Genomic DNA, 15,752 nt, shown 5'->3' on the forward strand with positions numbered 1-15,752 from the left:
AGTTGCTCCATATATATATATATATATATATATATATATACTTAACATACATATACATTAACTAAAAAGAAAAAATTCAATCAAGAAGCACTTTCTAACCAAACGCATGCATGTTGCCCGTTGCCGCCGCTGGGTCGCAGCTGTGTTCCAGTGTGTTGATGCGGTGCGGTCCTCCTACCACAGCGAGGCGTGATGTCAAAAACCCAACAGCGAATTCTTGCCCCGTTTCCGCTCAACAGAGGAACTTCTCTCGCAGATTCGCCAGAAATGTTCATCTAAGTAGTGAAAATCAAGTCTTCCACCCATCATATAATCATGCATATATCATCATTTGAATAAATGCTGTGTTTTGAATACGAATGCGAATTTCCTTCAGAAAATGGAGGAACCCAAAGCAGGTAGGAATGGGGACGAGCTTATTAGACTCGAATATGTTTGCGCGGTCTTCATGTTAGCGTGGTCCACGCACCATAAACAAACGCTACTGACACATGGGGGATGCATGCCTACGCAGCTCAATGTCATCGTATGGTCACTGGCTTGTTCTTGGCGACACACTATTATGTCGTCCTAATGAATGGGTCGGCTCTATTAGTGTAAAGCCGTAATGATTATTTAAATGCTCAGCTTAACCTTTAAGGAATTGCTGATAAGACTCAGTCAGGGCTGTTACTGAGCTAATTCTGGGGAAATCCACGTCCACGTCTGTCAATGTGTGAAAATGTTGAACTTTGGTCGAATAATATAATTTGGTCTCAGTAGTCACTCACTTGAAAATCTGGTACATATTCCTTACAACTCAATTGAAATATATAATAACCCAGTACAAGCATAGCATTGGGATGTATATACATGTGTGTATATACATCCAGAGAGATAAATAGCTGCCACTGCTTGTTTATAGTTTTAAAAGCAGCATTTTCAGATTTTTAATAAAGTGAATTTAACAATGCTTTGTCATTTTTTTTATATATGGATGGCATCCAGTTAAATCGACCCAAATTATATATATGAAGCAGTAAATGGAATAATGTTGACCGAGGTACAATCTGAGTATGGATCATGTGATCATGATATTATTAACAGGCCAGACCAGCTGACTGAAAATGTCTTCTTGGTCATTGTGTCCAACTTCCACTCGTATCTGCAGTGAAAAGTCAAGGCTTGAACCAAAAATGTCACCACAATATCAATAAGATCGTCATATTTATATTTGTAATTTCCTTGTGTTGAACCTTTCTCTCCAGATGGTTCTATGTTTGTGTATAACCCCTTCTCTCCTCTGGTCTCTCTCTCCAGATGGTTATATGTTTATGTATCCCCCTCTCCCTATGGTCTCTCTCTCCAGATGGCTCTATGTTTGTGTAACCTCCTATCTCCTGGTCTCTCTCTCCAGATGGTCCTATGTTTATGTAACTCCCTCTCCCTTATGGTCTCTCTCCCCAGATGGTTCTATGTTCATGTGCCGGTTATGTAACATCTTCTCTCCGAGCCGGGCTCAGCTGCTGGTTCACTGCTCCCAGCTCCATCCCCAGCACCGGCCGACCGGTGACATCATTGTAGCCCTGCAGCCCCTGGCTGGCCCTGAGGGGGCTCAGGCTGGCTCTGAGGAGACCCCAACTGGTTAGTAGGGATCATAGCAATTATTGAATGGGAGGACAATTCATACACACACTAGACGGTTTTATATCGGTTGGCTCGGTTTACTTTGATTTTATCAGGTCATCAAACCTTTAAATCTCTGCTCTTGATAAAACATGCAAAAAGACTTCCAATAAACAATTTCTGAAAATACACAATTTAAAATTTCTTCATTCTACACCTGCTAGCGTTATTGAGGTTTGAGTTGAGCTTAGACTATTAATCTTGTTACAGTCGTCATCTCAGTTGTCTTTATCTCAAGCAGTTTACATTCATCTTATTCGCTAATGTTTCGCTCAATTTGATTTAAATTGTTGTGTTCGTGTTTTTCTCCAGATAAACCTGCGAAGCGAAAGCGGGGACGACCGAAAGGCTCCACAAAGAAGAGCCTCTTGGACTGCCTTGAAGGCCAGGCTGGCCCTGACCCCCTCCAATCAGAGACCACGTATGGGAGAGAAGAGGAGGCCAGGCTGGAGGACAAGGAGAGTCGAGGTTGGTCCAGTGCAAGATGGTTCACTACTGAATGCAGTCTCCAGTGTTGTCTTTGTGTTAAAGCATATTATAGTAGGCCAGAGGAAAGGAGAGTCAAGGTCGGTCCAGTGAAAGATTGTTCACTATTGAATGCCGTCTCCAGTATTGTCTTCGTGTTAAAGAATATTAATATAGAATTGTAATTCACGTTAACATTACACTTAGAAAAGTAACAACAACTCAGTGTTCCTGGGCTTCAGATCACATGCTTTACATAATTTCAGATAAAGCACTGCATTATATATATTTTATTTTTTATACATATCGTGATATGTTTATGATCACTGTGTGTTAGGTTTGCTGTCATTTAGTGACAGCAACGACAGACTTGTCGTACATACAATTTCTAAACGTGAACGCGAAAGGGTTAATTTGACCTTCCTATATTGTTCCATCTTTCCCAGCTCTAGAGTCAGCTGAATTGCGTTTCATCGAACACTTGAACACACTGTTTGATGTTCGCAGGAGAGAGCCAGGGGACCACAGCCAGCTTGGAGTGCAGCAAATGCAGCCGGTCGTTCAGCAACAGAAGGCAGATCCTCAAACACATCTGCTTGAAAGAAGACAAGGACGCAGACGAAGAGGATGGGGAGGAGGAAAATGGGAATGGTGAGTGGGGGGGGGGGGGGGGGTGAAAAGTGCAAGAAGAACAACATGTTCTCCAGAATATAGTGCTACCCTACATGGTCATCCATGTCTGGATGACCAACTACAGTGGTAATAAGTCATTTATAACTACTTTCTAGCTGCCAATACAAATACAAATACACTAATTTTATGAGTGTATTTGTGTACATTTTATGAAAGGCATAAACTTTGAGCCCGGCAGAAGACTAATGCTAATTTAACTTTTTCTGTTCCTTAAGTAGATGGGGCCAAGATCCAGAGAACCAGTCGAAGAGGTCGGACGCAATCCTATGACAGAACTTTCACCCACCAAGAAGGTGTTCCTGCTGGCAGGAACAAAAAGTCTGTGATCAGCGTTGTTCTGACAGAACATGAGACCCTCGCAGGTCAGTCCAGGGGGAACTTGCCTCTGCTAAACAAGGGTTTCAACTGGGTTTTGATTTGATGGATTAGATTGTCATCACAAAGTTGTGTTTCTTTCCGCAGATGCTACGAAGATGGTACCGGTAGAGTCTACTCCAGAAGATGCAGATTCTTCGACCGCCAACCCTCAGGTCAGTCTGCACTTTAAAGGGATGACAAATCAAAGGAAATATGTGATTTGTCAAGATTGGCAACATACATATTATCCGGCAGCTCATTTCAAAATCTCCTTACTAAAGACTTGCAATCTTATATCTAGCCTTAAGGTCTTGTGGATAATATAATATGCAAGAGCAGATTGTCTAAGATTATTACAATTGTTTTAAGAATATTTGTCTTTTTTTTTTTTGCTTAGTAAATCACAAGTTAGTAGTGTGTACATCAAGCTAAATTACTGTCGGAGAGACTATTTGAGGCCAGATTGTGTCTTTAAGACTTTTTTAGCTGTAAGAACTTGTTTCAAGACTGCCTAGGATTAGTAAATTACATTATTCTATTTACAGATAACCGTATTCTATACTGTATTCTGTATTCTATACAGTATTCTATACAGTTTTTGTGTCCACACACACACACACACACACACACACACACACACACACACACACACACACACACACACACACACACACACACACTGGCAAACACACACATCCGGCTGGCACACACACACATCTGGCACCGCTGGACTGGAAACATTCTCCCGTCCTGCCAGGAGAGCTAGACGTCAGTACCAAATAGAAGGGGGTCGGGGGGGGGACACAATGTGTCACATTGTTAAGACACAATTTAACTTTAACATAAAAATGCAATTCAAAAAGGGCAAAACAAGTTTTAATAATAAATTAATACATATTTTATAGTTCTAATATCCACATATAATTACATTTAGTATCATTATATACATAGACTGATATGTTATGCGCATACTTCCCCTCACTGTACTCCTGTGGTCACGTTGGTCATGTTATGGCTGGAAGAAGAGCTCACAGACATCTTGGATCATGGGACGCGGCCGAGGTGAGGTTGACTTTTTCCATTCAAAAGTTTATTGAACATTCGACAAACGTTGATCTAGCCGGACATTTTAAATCACTGCAGTCATTCGTGCGCGACATAGCGCTTCTATTGGGATGTCCTGACCTATCGTGAGCGACATAGCGCTTCTATTGGGATGTCTAGACCAGTCGCGAGCGACATAGCGCTTCTAATTGAAAGTGCCGACTGGACGCGAGCGCATCATGCGCTTCATTTGGAATGTGCGCCTCTCGCGTTGAAAGCACTGCGTAATGGACTAATTGCCTTAAAATTAGGAGTTTTAAGTTACCTCCTCGTCATCATAGCAAACGTTGGCTTAGCTGGAGTAGCCTTATCAAGGTAAACGACCATCGCTGGTAACCACCTACCTGCTGTTGTTGGCTGTATTGTGGGTCATTAAACATCAGGATCACAGTCGCTTTAGCGCAGCTGATCCCACAGTAGGTTGAGGATAAGGTCTCATCACGGCACATGGACATTGGACTTTAAAAACGGATCTCGAGTCAGCAGGGCCAACTTGTCCTCACTTGAATTAACGTGACGTTTTTACTTCCAGGTAATTGAATAGAAGGGACCACAAGAAAGGAAAAACAATTGATGAACTGGATGATGTGACAGTATCGATTTTAAATGGTATGGCTGCGGCATTGGTGTTAAAAAGTATTAATGTGAATTGTCACTGACCAAATTATTTTAAACTATTTTAACAATTTCAAGACACCAAATTTTGCTCCAACCCCACAGTCGTAACGATTTGAGAGACCTCTCTCCTGGGTGGGAACACTTTCTCAGGAGGAAACAAGCGTGGGCTCTTATTAGCCAGAGGAAACCGGTTACCCTCTTTGCTTTACAAAACACCTATAGCACAAGCCCTGTTATTCCCAATTTGGTCTGTTGTTTAACTCCATTTTTTGGATCTGCTTTGTTAGGATGAGAATCCCACCTGAGCAGCCAAAGCTGGCCGGTGTGACACAGGCACTGTCTCTTCACCCAGAGGAACGCCTCCATTCTGCCGCCAGACATTCACTCCTTTGGTGAAGGAAAGCCAGCAGAAGGTTCTACAGCGTCCCAGTCCTCCAGAATATGTGGTCTTTACAGGCAGAGAGTTGGAGCAGGCTCGTCAGCACTACTTTGAGATGGCCTGTGCTGACGGAGGAATTTGTCACAACCAAAGAGTGTCAGGAAATTGTATTTATTGTTTAATAATGCTGAATAATCTAACAACAACACATTACTTGCATTATAGCCATACTTGCCTCCAGATTATTACCTCTATGGATTTTTTCTGTTATTATGCCTAAGTGAAGTTTTAAGTCATTGTGGCTATTTTGAAAAGCAACTAGTAATCTTTGTCTTGTAGTTTTTGCTAACTACCCCAACAATGTGTTACAGGGCAATCTTTTGAAGCATTTCAATTGAATAAATAATTCTTGACAATGTTAATTTTGTGTGCTTGATTTCATTCAGTGTAAATGTCTCATTTTAAGACATTTTAAAAGCTTATGATGATAATCCTTGATTTAGTAAGATTAATATTTTTTGGTAACTCTGGTTTCAAGATATTCAAGATCTAACTTTTCTATAGATAGTTATTTTAATAAGTTATTTTATCAAGGTTAATTATCTTACTGCACTGGCAGATACATCCACTTGTTTCTAGTCTGTATCTTCTCAAATAAAGTATTTATTTCTTGTTTAGATGGTTAATTTCTGCAATGCATTCCAAATATAATAATTTATACAGTACATCTTTCTGGACAGAATATGATTGTATACTCGGTATCTACAGTAATACACCTTACCTTACTAGTACTGTGTACTAGTGTCAGTCCCCAGACAAGGGCTCTGTTAACAGTATGTTTCTATTGAAATGTTTCAGCATGGTGGGGACCTTGAGGAGAATGAAGTCCCCAGCACCAATGCAGCCGACCCAGATAACCCAGACTCCCAACCCACTGAGCCAAGGTCATTTACCTCCACAAGTAACACACTAGAATCCCCTGTCTTAACTCTTCACCCTTCCAAAACACACAAACACAAATGTAGCAAGATGTACATTCACATCCACAACAACCTTTTGATAAGCCAGAATCAAATGGAAATAAAAATGAGTCTTATCCACATCCTTATTCACAAATTAGTGTACGATAATTAACTATTTTTGGCAATTTGTGTAGTTGCAGGATTGGGTTTTCGAAACATGTCATGTTTTCAATGACATATTTTGTACTTACTAAGTACAAAATATGTACTTACTTACTAAGTACAAAATATGTACTTACTGGCACCTTACACAATACAGGCTAGTACAGGCGTCATTAGAAATGGAGGGGGATTCACTTGTTTGCAATCTGCAACCTCTGCTATATGGGACTAAATTATACCCAATGGACCTTTTAATTCCATGTCAGAGTTGATCAATACATGAAACTTATTTATACTTACTCAAATTTGTCATTTTATTATTTTGTTTTTATCTTAGCTCGGACCCTGACGCTGCTTCCAAAGCAGCCTTCAGCCAAGGCTTTCAGGAATACTCCATTAAGCAAGTCAGTACCAGGTACTACAAGATCACTAACTCACCTCACACTGCCTTTTGTGTTGACCCATTTGATAGATCCAATATTGCATGCTATGATGTCTTGGAATTGGGTTATAGAGCAATATCCAACTCCTAATGAGTTAAATAAAAGTTTTACAAATGACTTCAGTTTTTTTGAGTTATTATTTAAATTGAATATTATTATAATAATTGATGAAGTGGAGTACTGCTACTGAAGTTAGGCAGTGACCATCGGACCACAAAACATTATGTTTCCACTAATACAGTGTTGTCCAATGTATCCCCCCCTCCTCTCCTCCAAGTCTCGTTGAGAGCCAGCTGAAGATCTTCACCTGTGAGTTCTGCAATAAGATCTTTAAGTTCAGGCACTCTCTGGTGGCCCACCTCCGGACCCACACCCAGGAGAAACCTTTCCAGTGTCCGCACTGCAGCTACGCCTCGGCTATCAAAGGTACCGCCGCCCCATTCTACCCTTACTTATGTAAAGCTGCATCCGCTCTATGAAATAACAACAAACCTTATAAAGACAAGGACACAATTACTACACTACTCCTGTATAACGGCACCAATGGAAAATCATTATTATTTGTATTATCATTATTGATATCAATTGTACTTCCCCTCGATATTTACAAAAGCTGTTTTTCTTTTTTTTTGTGCTCAAGCCAACTTGAACGTCCACCTGAGAAAACACACCGGGGAGAAGTTCAGCTGCCCACACTGTCCATTCATCTCCCTGAGTCCTGGCCACTTAAAGGTGACATCATGTATCCTGTCTGTATCTGACCTCGTAGTTAACGGCCCGGTAAAGCTAAGCATCATCATCAGCAGAAGATGATGAAGTATGAAGCTTAGCAGTACCGGCCTGGGCCATCCTTGGATAGGCCCCCATATGGTGCTGGTTGAGGGTCTGAGGGCTACTAGGGGCCCCTCAGATCCCCCAGGACCGTGACCTGGGGCATTGGGGATATTACATAAGAACCCTAAAGATCCCATGGCACTCATGATCGCAGCAGAAGGGGAGGTAACCCCGGTGTCCTGGCCAAATTCCCAACCTGGTTCTTGTACTAATATGTCCCTCTAATGATCCCCTGGTCTCTATGGGCTAGTTTGATTCCTCACCTCTCCACTGGTAGTGGTGGAGGTCTTCCATCCCACACTCTCACTATGTCAGCACTCAGAGTGTCTCGGAACAGCGCCACATCAATGCAATGAATGAGTCAGACCGCACCATGAATTACAGCAGCAGGTTTTCAGTTTCAGCTTCAGTTTCTAGGTTTGACCGGTGGCATCCTCTCTCTCTCTCGGGCCCCCAGGTCCACGTGGAGCGGGTCCATCTGAAGGTGAAGCAGCACTGCGAGTTCTGTCAGAAGAAGTACTCTGACGTGAAGAACCTCCTGAGACACATGGAGCAGCGCCACAACATGAAGGACCCGGCCATACAGGAGAGCTACCAGCAGCTCAGGTGGAGCCCCGGGGCCTTGCTTAGTTAATGTTATATTAAATGTATTTGTAAGTGTTAATATTCATGTCGGATTTATGACATGAAACTAATAGCACGTCATTTGAAAAAAGTATTTAAAGAATGTATTGTTTAATTAGTGTGTGTATTAAGTAAAAAATGTTACCTTGTTAGGATTGTTTAATTTAAAAGTAATTAAATGTAATTAATGTCAAGGTTAGAGGTTGTTTATCGAAAAGTAAATCATAGCAGGTAGACTAGGCAACGTTGTTAATCAATGAAGATCCGTAGTCTGCGTTCATCATTCTGCCACATGTGAGGTGACCCAGACGTCCTCCGTTGACCCGCAGGCTGAAGACGCGGCAGGGCCAGAGGCAGCTCCTGTACCACTGCCCCACCTGCAACCGCCGCTTCAAGAACCAGCTCCAGCGGGAGCGCCACCTGCTGGTGCACGGGCCCCAGCGGCCCTTCGGCTGCCTGCTCTGCGACTACGCCGCCACCAAGATGTCGGCCCTCGGCGCCCACGTGCGCAAGCACCTGTTCCTCTACGTGTGCGGCCGCTGTGGCGTGACGTGCATGAGCTCGCAGCGGCTGAGGGCCCACCTGAAGGAGCGGCACCCGGACGCCGAGCCCGAGCAGGCCTTCGTCGACTGCATCAACGCCAGCTACTGCCTGATACAGCAAGGCGACGACGCCTGGAGGGAGGGCCCGGAGGAGCAGGCCAGAGGAGCCCCGGGAGGGGAGGAGGAGGTGGGGGGGGGCGCCGTCGGGGAGGGGATGGCCGCCGGGGAGATGGGGGCAGACCGGCCGGAGCCCGCAGCGGAGGACGGGGGAGCGCTGGCGAGGAAGGACGAGGCTGAGCTCAGGGTGGAGCGGACGGAAGAGGATGGAGCCGAAGAAGGCGGGGGCGACCATCAGAGCGGGGAGACGGAGGCAGGAGGAGATGGAGGAAGGGAGCAGGGTGTGGTGGTAGCCGGGGTGGAGAACGGAGGAGTGGTGATCAGTGAGGCGAGGAGTTTGGCAGCAGCCGGTCAGAAGGTGTCTGCAGAGGACACCACTGTGGAGGACACCGCTGTAGAGGACATCGCTGTGGAGGACATCGCTGTGGAGGACATTGCTGCAGAGGACACCGCTGCAAAGGATGTTCATGCAAAGCTACCCGGTGGCTCAGCCCAAAAGGATAGAGTGGATGAAGTCTCCTCGATGCCTGACACTGAAGAGACCCCCGCACACGAATCCAACAGTGGAGCTGCACCTGAAAACCTGGAGACACAACCAGACAGAGCTGAAGAAAACCCAACCTCGGCATTCGCCAAAACCGATGAGAGCACAGCCGTCGCATCGTCTGATCATCCTGATCCACCCTCGGCCCAACGGGCACAGACGACTGGGGATTCACACACCACTGGAGTAAAAGATGGCTCCGAATCTCGTTCGGAAACGGTCAGTAAATCAATGCCATTTGAGATCATTGTTGTCGTGGCTGAAATCAGTATCGGTATTCATTGAGCCACGTTGAGTTTACTTCTCTTTGTCTAGCACGGCCAATGTTTCGTAATGTTGTACAAGATTATCTTCTCTTTTTGGTTTCTTTGATTGCATGCATCATGAATTCCATGATATTGATGATCTTCTAATAGGAGCCAGAGGCCCAAGAGCAGAACGCCTTCCAGAAGGTTGTGGCGTCCCTCAACAAGACCCAGCTCAACATGGAGTTGTTCCAGCGGCTCCGCAAGATATACGGAGACCTGGAGTGTCAGTACTGTGGTGGGTACAGTCCCGTTTCATCTCATCCATCATCTTCTACTGTAGCCTTTCTTTAAATGGTCATTATGAGCCAAAATCGCTTTCTTCATTGGAAAGGGTTCTGTTTGGGTCTCACAAAGTGTTGGTTAACATTTGTTATTTTTGACAAGAACGTATTAAGTTGTTAAACGTGGGGATATTCTCTCTGAAATTAAAGAAGTCTGCTCCTTCTGGCTCAAAACACTTTCCCAGATTTGTGGTTTTCTATTGGCTGCGCACCCTGGCTCAAGCGAGTGTGACGTGCGTTCTGTCGGTTTAGGAGATTGCAGTGCAATATCCAATAATGGAGAACTCGTCTTTTGGATTCAGATTAACTTGAACTCTGAGCTGTTGAGATGCATTTCCACCAACCTCTGTGCGTCTGTCTGTCTGTCCGTCCGCCGGTGCTCCGCAGGAAAACTCTTCTGGTACCAGGTGCACTATAACCTCCACGTGCGCACGCACACCAAGGAGCACGTGCACTACTGCAGCCAGTGCGACTACTCCTCCATCACCAAGAGCTGCCTGAAACGCCACGTTGTGCAGAAGCACAGCGGGCTGCTCTTGCCCTGCCCCAGCCCTGGCTGCAAATACACCTCCCCCGACAAGTACAAACTGCAGTCCCACCTGAGGACGCACCAGGAACAGGTACAGTAAATACCCACATAGCCACCACCCCGACCACCACCCAATACTTAAGACGCACTAGGACCGCTTTGTTAGCTTGCTGCCATCCGAAGGTTCAACTGGATCAGTCGTGGTAGACTAATAAAAAATAAGAATTGATGCTATTAATGGTGTGCTGTTTAAGATTTTGTTTTCATGGGTGAATAGAAAATGTAATACTGAACATTTTTTGCAGGTAAAGAGCTGTCCTGTTTGCCATCAGAACTTCCCAGAATACAGGCTGATGCACCACATCCGAAACGCACATCCTGGTAAGAGAAAACTCACCATGCCCACACCACCACAGCTGGCAGAGGAGCTGTTCCTCCCCAGTGTTTGGAGTCAATGTGGTCAAAATAATAGCTTCTGTTTCTTTTTTACTCTTGTTATCATGATGTTATGAAGTCTAGTGCATTTTATTTTATTTTATTTTATTCACATGATTCACATGCCATCCCACAAGCGTGGGATGGCACTATGTCCTCTTAACACAGGAAGCAGCTCTCGGAGAAGCATGGAAGTAAACTGCAGTAGACATACTAATTAGTGTGTGTGTGTGTGCGTGTGCGTGTGCGTGTGCGTTCATCAGACACAGTACCCCAGCAGGGTACCGGGTTGATGGTAAAGCGAGCAGAGAAGTGTCCTTACTGTGACTCCTACTTCCTCAAGAACAGCAGCGACCTCCAGCAACACATCTGGGCACACGAAGGTGATCACGCACTCATGAAGAGAAAATGACTAATTAACACTCCACACACACATCTGGTCTGTCTGCAAAAGCACCTTTCCTCCCATGGTACAACCCTTACTTAATATATCATAGTTTGACCTGCAAATGGCAGGTCAAACTATGATACACAGCCCAGTCTTCGTCCAGCACATCCAGCAAATCCCTTTGCTCCATGAAATACACACACTTTATCACTTTATCACCCTTTATGCGTACTTTGTTCCTGTGCGCGTGTAGGTCTGAAGCCCTTCCACTGCACGGTGTGCGAGTACGCCAGCCGCAGTAAGAGCAACCTGAAGGCCCACATGAACCGCCACAGCAGCGAGAGGAGCCACCTCTGTGACCTGTGTGGCAAGAAGTTCAAGTCCAAGGTGACCCTGAAGAGCCACCGGCTCAGCCACAACGCCGAGGGTGAGTGGCGCTGTGCTCCGTGGTGGTGGTGATGGAGGAGGAGGATGAGGAGGAGAGTGATATGAACGGGCTCGTGTACGTTTGATTCATGTAGCACTTAGTGCTCAGACCCCTTACACAATGACACTAGCAAGGAGTAAAAACAAACAGACATGCACACATATCTATGAAAATTAACAAAACATTCAAAGTGTAGAAATACATTTGTGGACAATTAAGCACTTTCGACACTCTTGTTTAATCTGTTTTGTTTTTATTGAAAACCACATGTGTTTCTCAGTGCAGTGTTGTCTTATTATTCGAAATGGTCCTCCTTTTCTGATGGTGTGTGTCTCTTTCTGTTGTGTGAGCAGGGAAGCGCTTCCATTGTTCAGAATGCGACTATACGTCCGTGTCTAAACCTGCCCTGCTCAGACACATGGAGCAGCATGCTGGATTCAAGGTGCACGCACGCACGCACGCACACACACGCACACTCACACACAATATACTATACATTTCTTATACTCACACAAAGGATTCTAATGTTTCCTGTATGTTTAGGGGAGTGTTTTTTTGTTTTCATGTAAAAATGATATATATTTTTTGTTCCGTTTATTTCATCGTCATAAAGGTAAAAAACCAACGTCCTTTTATATGAAAACAGAACCGTAAAACGACTTATTCTAGCTGAAACGTGGCTTGATCCAGTTCCAAATCTCTTAAATACACAAAGAATTTGAGGATATGATGTAAATATGGACTATAAAGTAAATTGCTATCAGGAGTTTGGGTTACCAGGCAACGTCAATCACCCCCCCCCCCACCCCCATAGGAGCATGGGACTAGCTCCAACACAGGGTCTCACCTTTAACTCAAAAACACTGTTGTGTTTCACACAGCCGTTCCGCTGCGCCCACTGCCCGTACTCCTGTAACATCGCCGGCCCTCTGAAGAGACACTACAGCCGCAAACACCCCGACCAGGAGTACCACAACGCAGGGCCGGGCCTCCCCAACGCAGACACCCTGGAGCTACAAGGTCAGCCCCTCCATCACTGTCATGTGTTCAGTCAGAGAAAACACGCGTGATCAGGCCCATTCTCAATCAATATTGTTGACTGAAGAATCAATGCTTATAAAGTACCTTTTATTGTATTGAGTTGATTGTACTTGAAACGAGTGTTTGAATACTGTGTGTGTGTGTGTGTGTGTGTGTGTTTGTGTGCTAAGGTGGGATAAAGTGTGTGTGTGTGTGTGTGTGTGTGTGTGTGTGTGTGTGTGTGTGTGTGTGTGTGTGTGTGTGTGTGTGTGTGTGTGTGTGTGTGTGTGTGTGTGTGTGTGTGTGTGTGTGTGTACCTCATGTGTTTAGGTGGTATAAAGTGTGTGTACCCTGTGTGTTTAGGTGGTATAAAGTGTGTGTACCCTGTGTGTTTAGGTGGTATAAAGTGTGTGTACCCTGTGTGTTTAGGTGGTATAAAGTGTGTGTACCCTGTGTGTTTAGGTGGTATAAAGTGTGTGTACCCTGTGTGTTTAGGTGGTATAAAGTGTCCCGTCTGTGAGTTTGTCTACGGCACCAAGTGGGAGCTGAACCGCCACCTGAAGAACAAACACAACCTCAAACTGATGGAGGGGCCCGGGTCCTGGGAGGTACACGCACACACGCACGCACGCACGCACACACGCACTTACATACACAGACAGACACACAGACGTGTGTTTGTGTACATCAGGTGATGGACGCACGCACTCACGCACGCACACACATACGCATGCACGCACGCACTTACATACATAGACAGACACACAGACGTGTGTTTGTGTGCATCAGGTTATGGACACACGCACGCACGCACGCACGCACACACGCACGCACTTACATACACAGACAGACACACAGACGTGTGTTTGTGTGCATCAGGTGATGGACACACGCATGCACGCACGCACACACGCACGCACTTACATACACAGACAGACACACAGACGTGTGTTTGTGTGCATCAGGTGATGGACACACGCACGCACGCACACACGTACGCACGCACGCACGCACTTACATACACAGACAGACACACAGACGTGTGTTTGTGTGCATCAGGTTATGGACACACGCACGCACGCACGCACGCACACACGCACGCACTTACATACACAGACAGACACACAGACGTGTGTTTGTGTGCATCAGGTTATGGACACACGCACGCACGCACGCACGCACACACGCACGCACTTACATACACAGACAGACACACAGACGTGTGTTTGTGTGCATCAGGTGATGGACACACGCATGCACGCACGCACACACGCACGCACTTACATACACAGACAGACACACAGACGTGTGTTTGTGTGCATCAGGTGATGGAGACGGTGGAGGAGCAGTATGTGTCTGTCGGCGAGGAAGAGCAGCAGCAGACGGAGACAGTGGTGACAGCAGCCCTGCCGGTGGACGCCGACGGCAACGGTAAACAATACGAGACTTCATCCATCCTTATTAACGCATGTTTTTTTCTTTTTTAATTCATAGCAGACAATTCATGGACTATGCAAAATACCTGCATATTCAAGGCCATTGTTGATAGTGTTGCAACGTGAAGGGTTGCCACATCATTTATCTGTTTAATTGGCCCCCCAGACAGAACAAAAGGGCTTTGAATTGACATCTGGACAGAAATATAGCGTCTTGTTTATGGGACCTGTTGATGGAATGTATCTATATACATTTATGGACCTGAGTCTGAAATTAAGTTTTCATATCATATCATATCATATATCTATCTATCTATAGAGTTTACCTAATTTTTTTTTTAATCCGCCTCCCTATTTATCATTATTAGGTGCATTCTTTCAATTATCTTTCAATTATCTATGTGTGGCACTCCTTTCACTGGTTAGCTGGACTTGCATCCTGTTCATTGTTTTGGAGTTGAAGTGTTGTAGTACAGTGCACCATTTGTTGAAGTGTTGCTTGTGTTGTTTGTGTTTGCAGGCCAAGTCAACATCCTCCAGCAGATCATTGAGCTCAGTTCAGAGAATCAAAATGCAGTGGCTTCTGTGGTTACCATGGCGCCCGGCACCTTGACAGTTGTAGAGCAGGTAAAGGCACCACTGCTCTACTATTATGGGATGAATTTAACTTTGAATCCAAAAAGTTTTTGTGGTGCAATACCTGTATTTACACACAGAATATTCTCAGAAAATGTTCATTATAATAATGGAGACATAAAACACATATATATTATATATATTATATATATATATATATATATATATATATAATTTGGGTGTATACCTCATCCATGGGCCATTCTAAGATGCACTGAGATAGCCACATGGGCGTTTTGTGCCAAACCCCTTTTGAAAAGCCTTAACATTCTGAAGAAACGCCGCAGTGACTTCTGACCACGAATACATGAGCGTGAGTACATGAATGTCATCGTTGCAGGTGGCAGATGAGCCGGAGAGCAGAGGGCCCATGAACCAGCTGATGCTGGAGGGCGAGGGAGACCCCAACAGCAACCAGCTGATGGTGGTGGAGGAGACGCAGGGCCTGGACGCCCTGGCGGTCTTCACCTCCCAGGGGGACAGCACTCACCACTACATCGTCTACGTGCAGGAGCAGACCGTGGAGATCGATTAGTGCCCTATGCGTACGAGGAGAACGCCCAGCCATGTAAATACTGGTTCTGTTGGGCTGCAGTGTAGTGCCGGCTCCTTCTATGCAAAAGTCAACGATGGACTTATCCGTTTTTGTTTATCGGGGGAGCAAGAATTTTATGCGATATAACAATATTGTGATGAACACAGAGTCAGATAACTTGTATGATAATCATGTGGAATTTCATGTATTTATCAACATGCAATATATTTTTTTGAATAAAAACACAT

The 15,752-nt window shown here is 44.9% G+C and overlaps 1 protein-coding gene across 1 annotated transcript; it reads left to right on the top strand.

The window, feature by feature from the left end:
• Positions 1 to 269: 269 nt before the first annotated feature.
• zfat (zinc finger and AT hook domain containing) lies at positions 270 to 15,662 on the top strand. The gene is made up of 24 exons (XM_084471878.1): positions 270 to 398; positions 1,447 to 1,623; positions 1,978 to 2,133; positions 2,638 to 2,781; positions 3,039 to 3,185; positions 3,286 to 3,493; positions 5,255 to 5,315; positions 6,140 to 6,225; positions 6,743 to 6,820; positions 7,126 to 7,274; positions 7,489 to 7,580; positions 8,140 to 8,288; positions 8,636 to 9,728; positions 9,926 to 10,052; positions 10,486 to 10,718; positions 10,933 to 11,008; positions 11,326 to 11,445; positions 11,704 to 11,877; positions 12,231 to 12,319; positions 12,759 to 12,897; positions 13,393 to 13,505; positions 14,223 to 14,328; positions 14,854 to 14,960; positions 15,310 to 15,662. Exons 1-24 carry the CDS (start codon positions 380 to 382, stop codon positions 15,502 to 15,504), a joined length of 4,038 nt encoding a protein of 1,345 aa, XP_084328004.1. The 5' UTR covers positions 270 to 379; the 3' UTR covers positions 15,505 to 15,662.
• Positions 15,663 to 15,752: the final 90 nt, after the last annotated feature.

Source organism: Micromesistius poutassou (genome assembly GCF_964030765.1).
Source record: "Micromesistius poutassou genome assembly, chromosome: 8".
In the NCBI taxonomy this organism is placed as follows: Eukaryota; Metazoa; Chordata; class Actinopteri; order Gadiformes; family Gadidae; genus Micromesistius; species Micromesistius poutassou.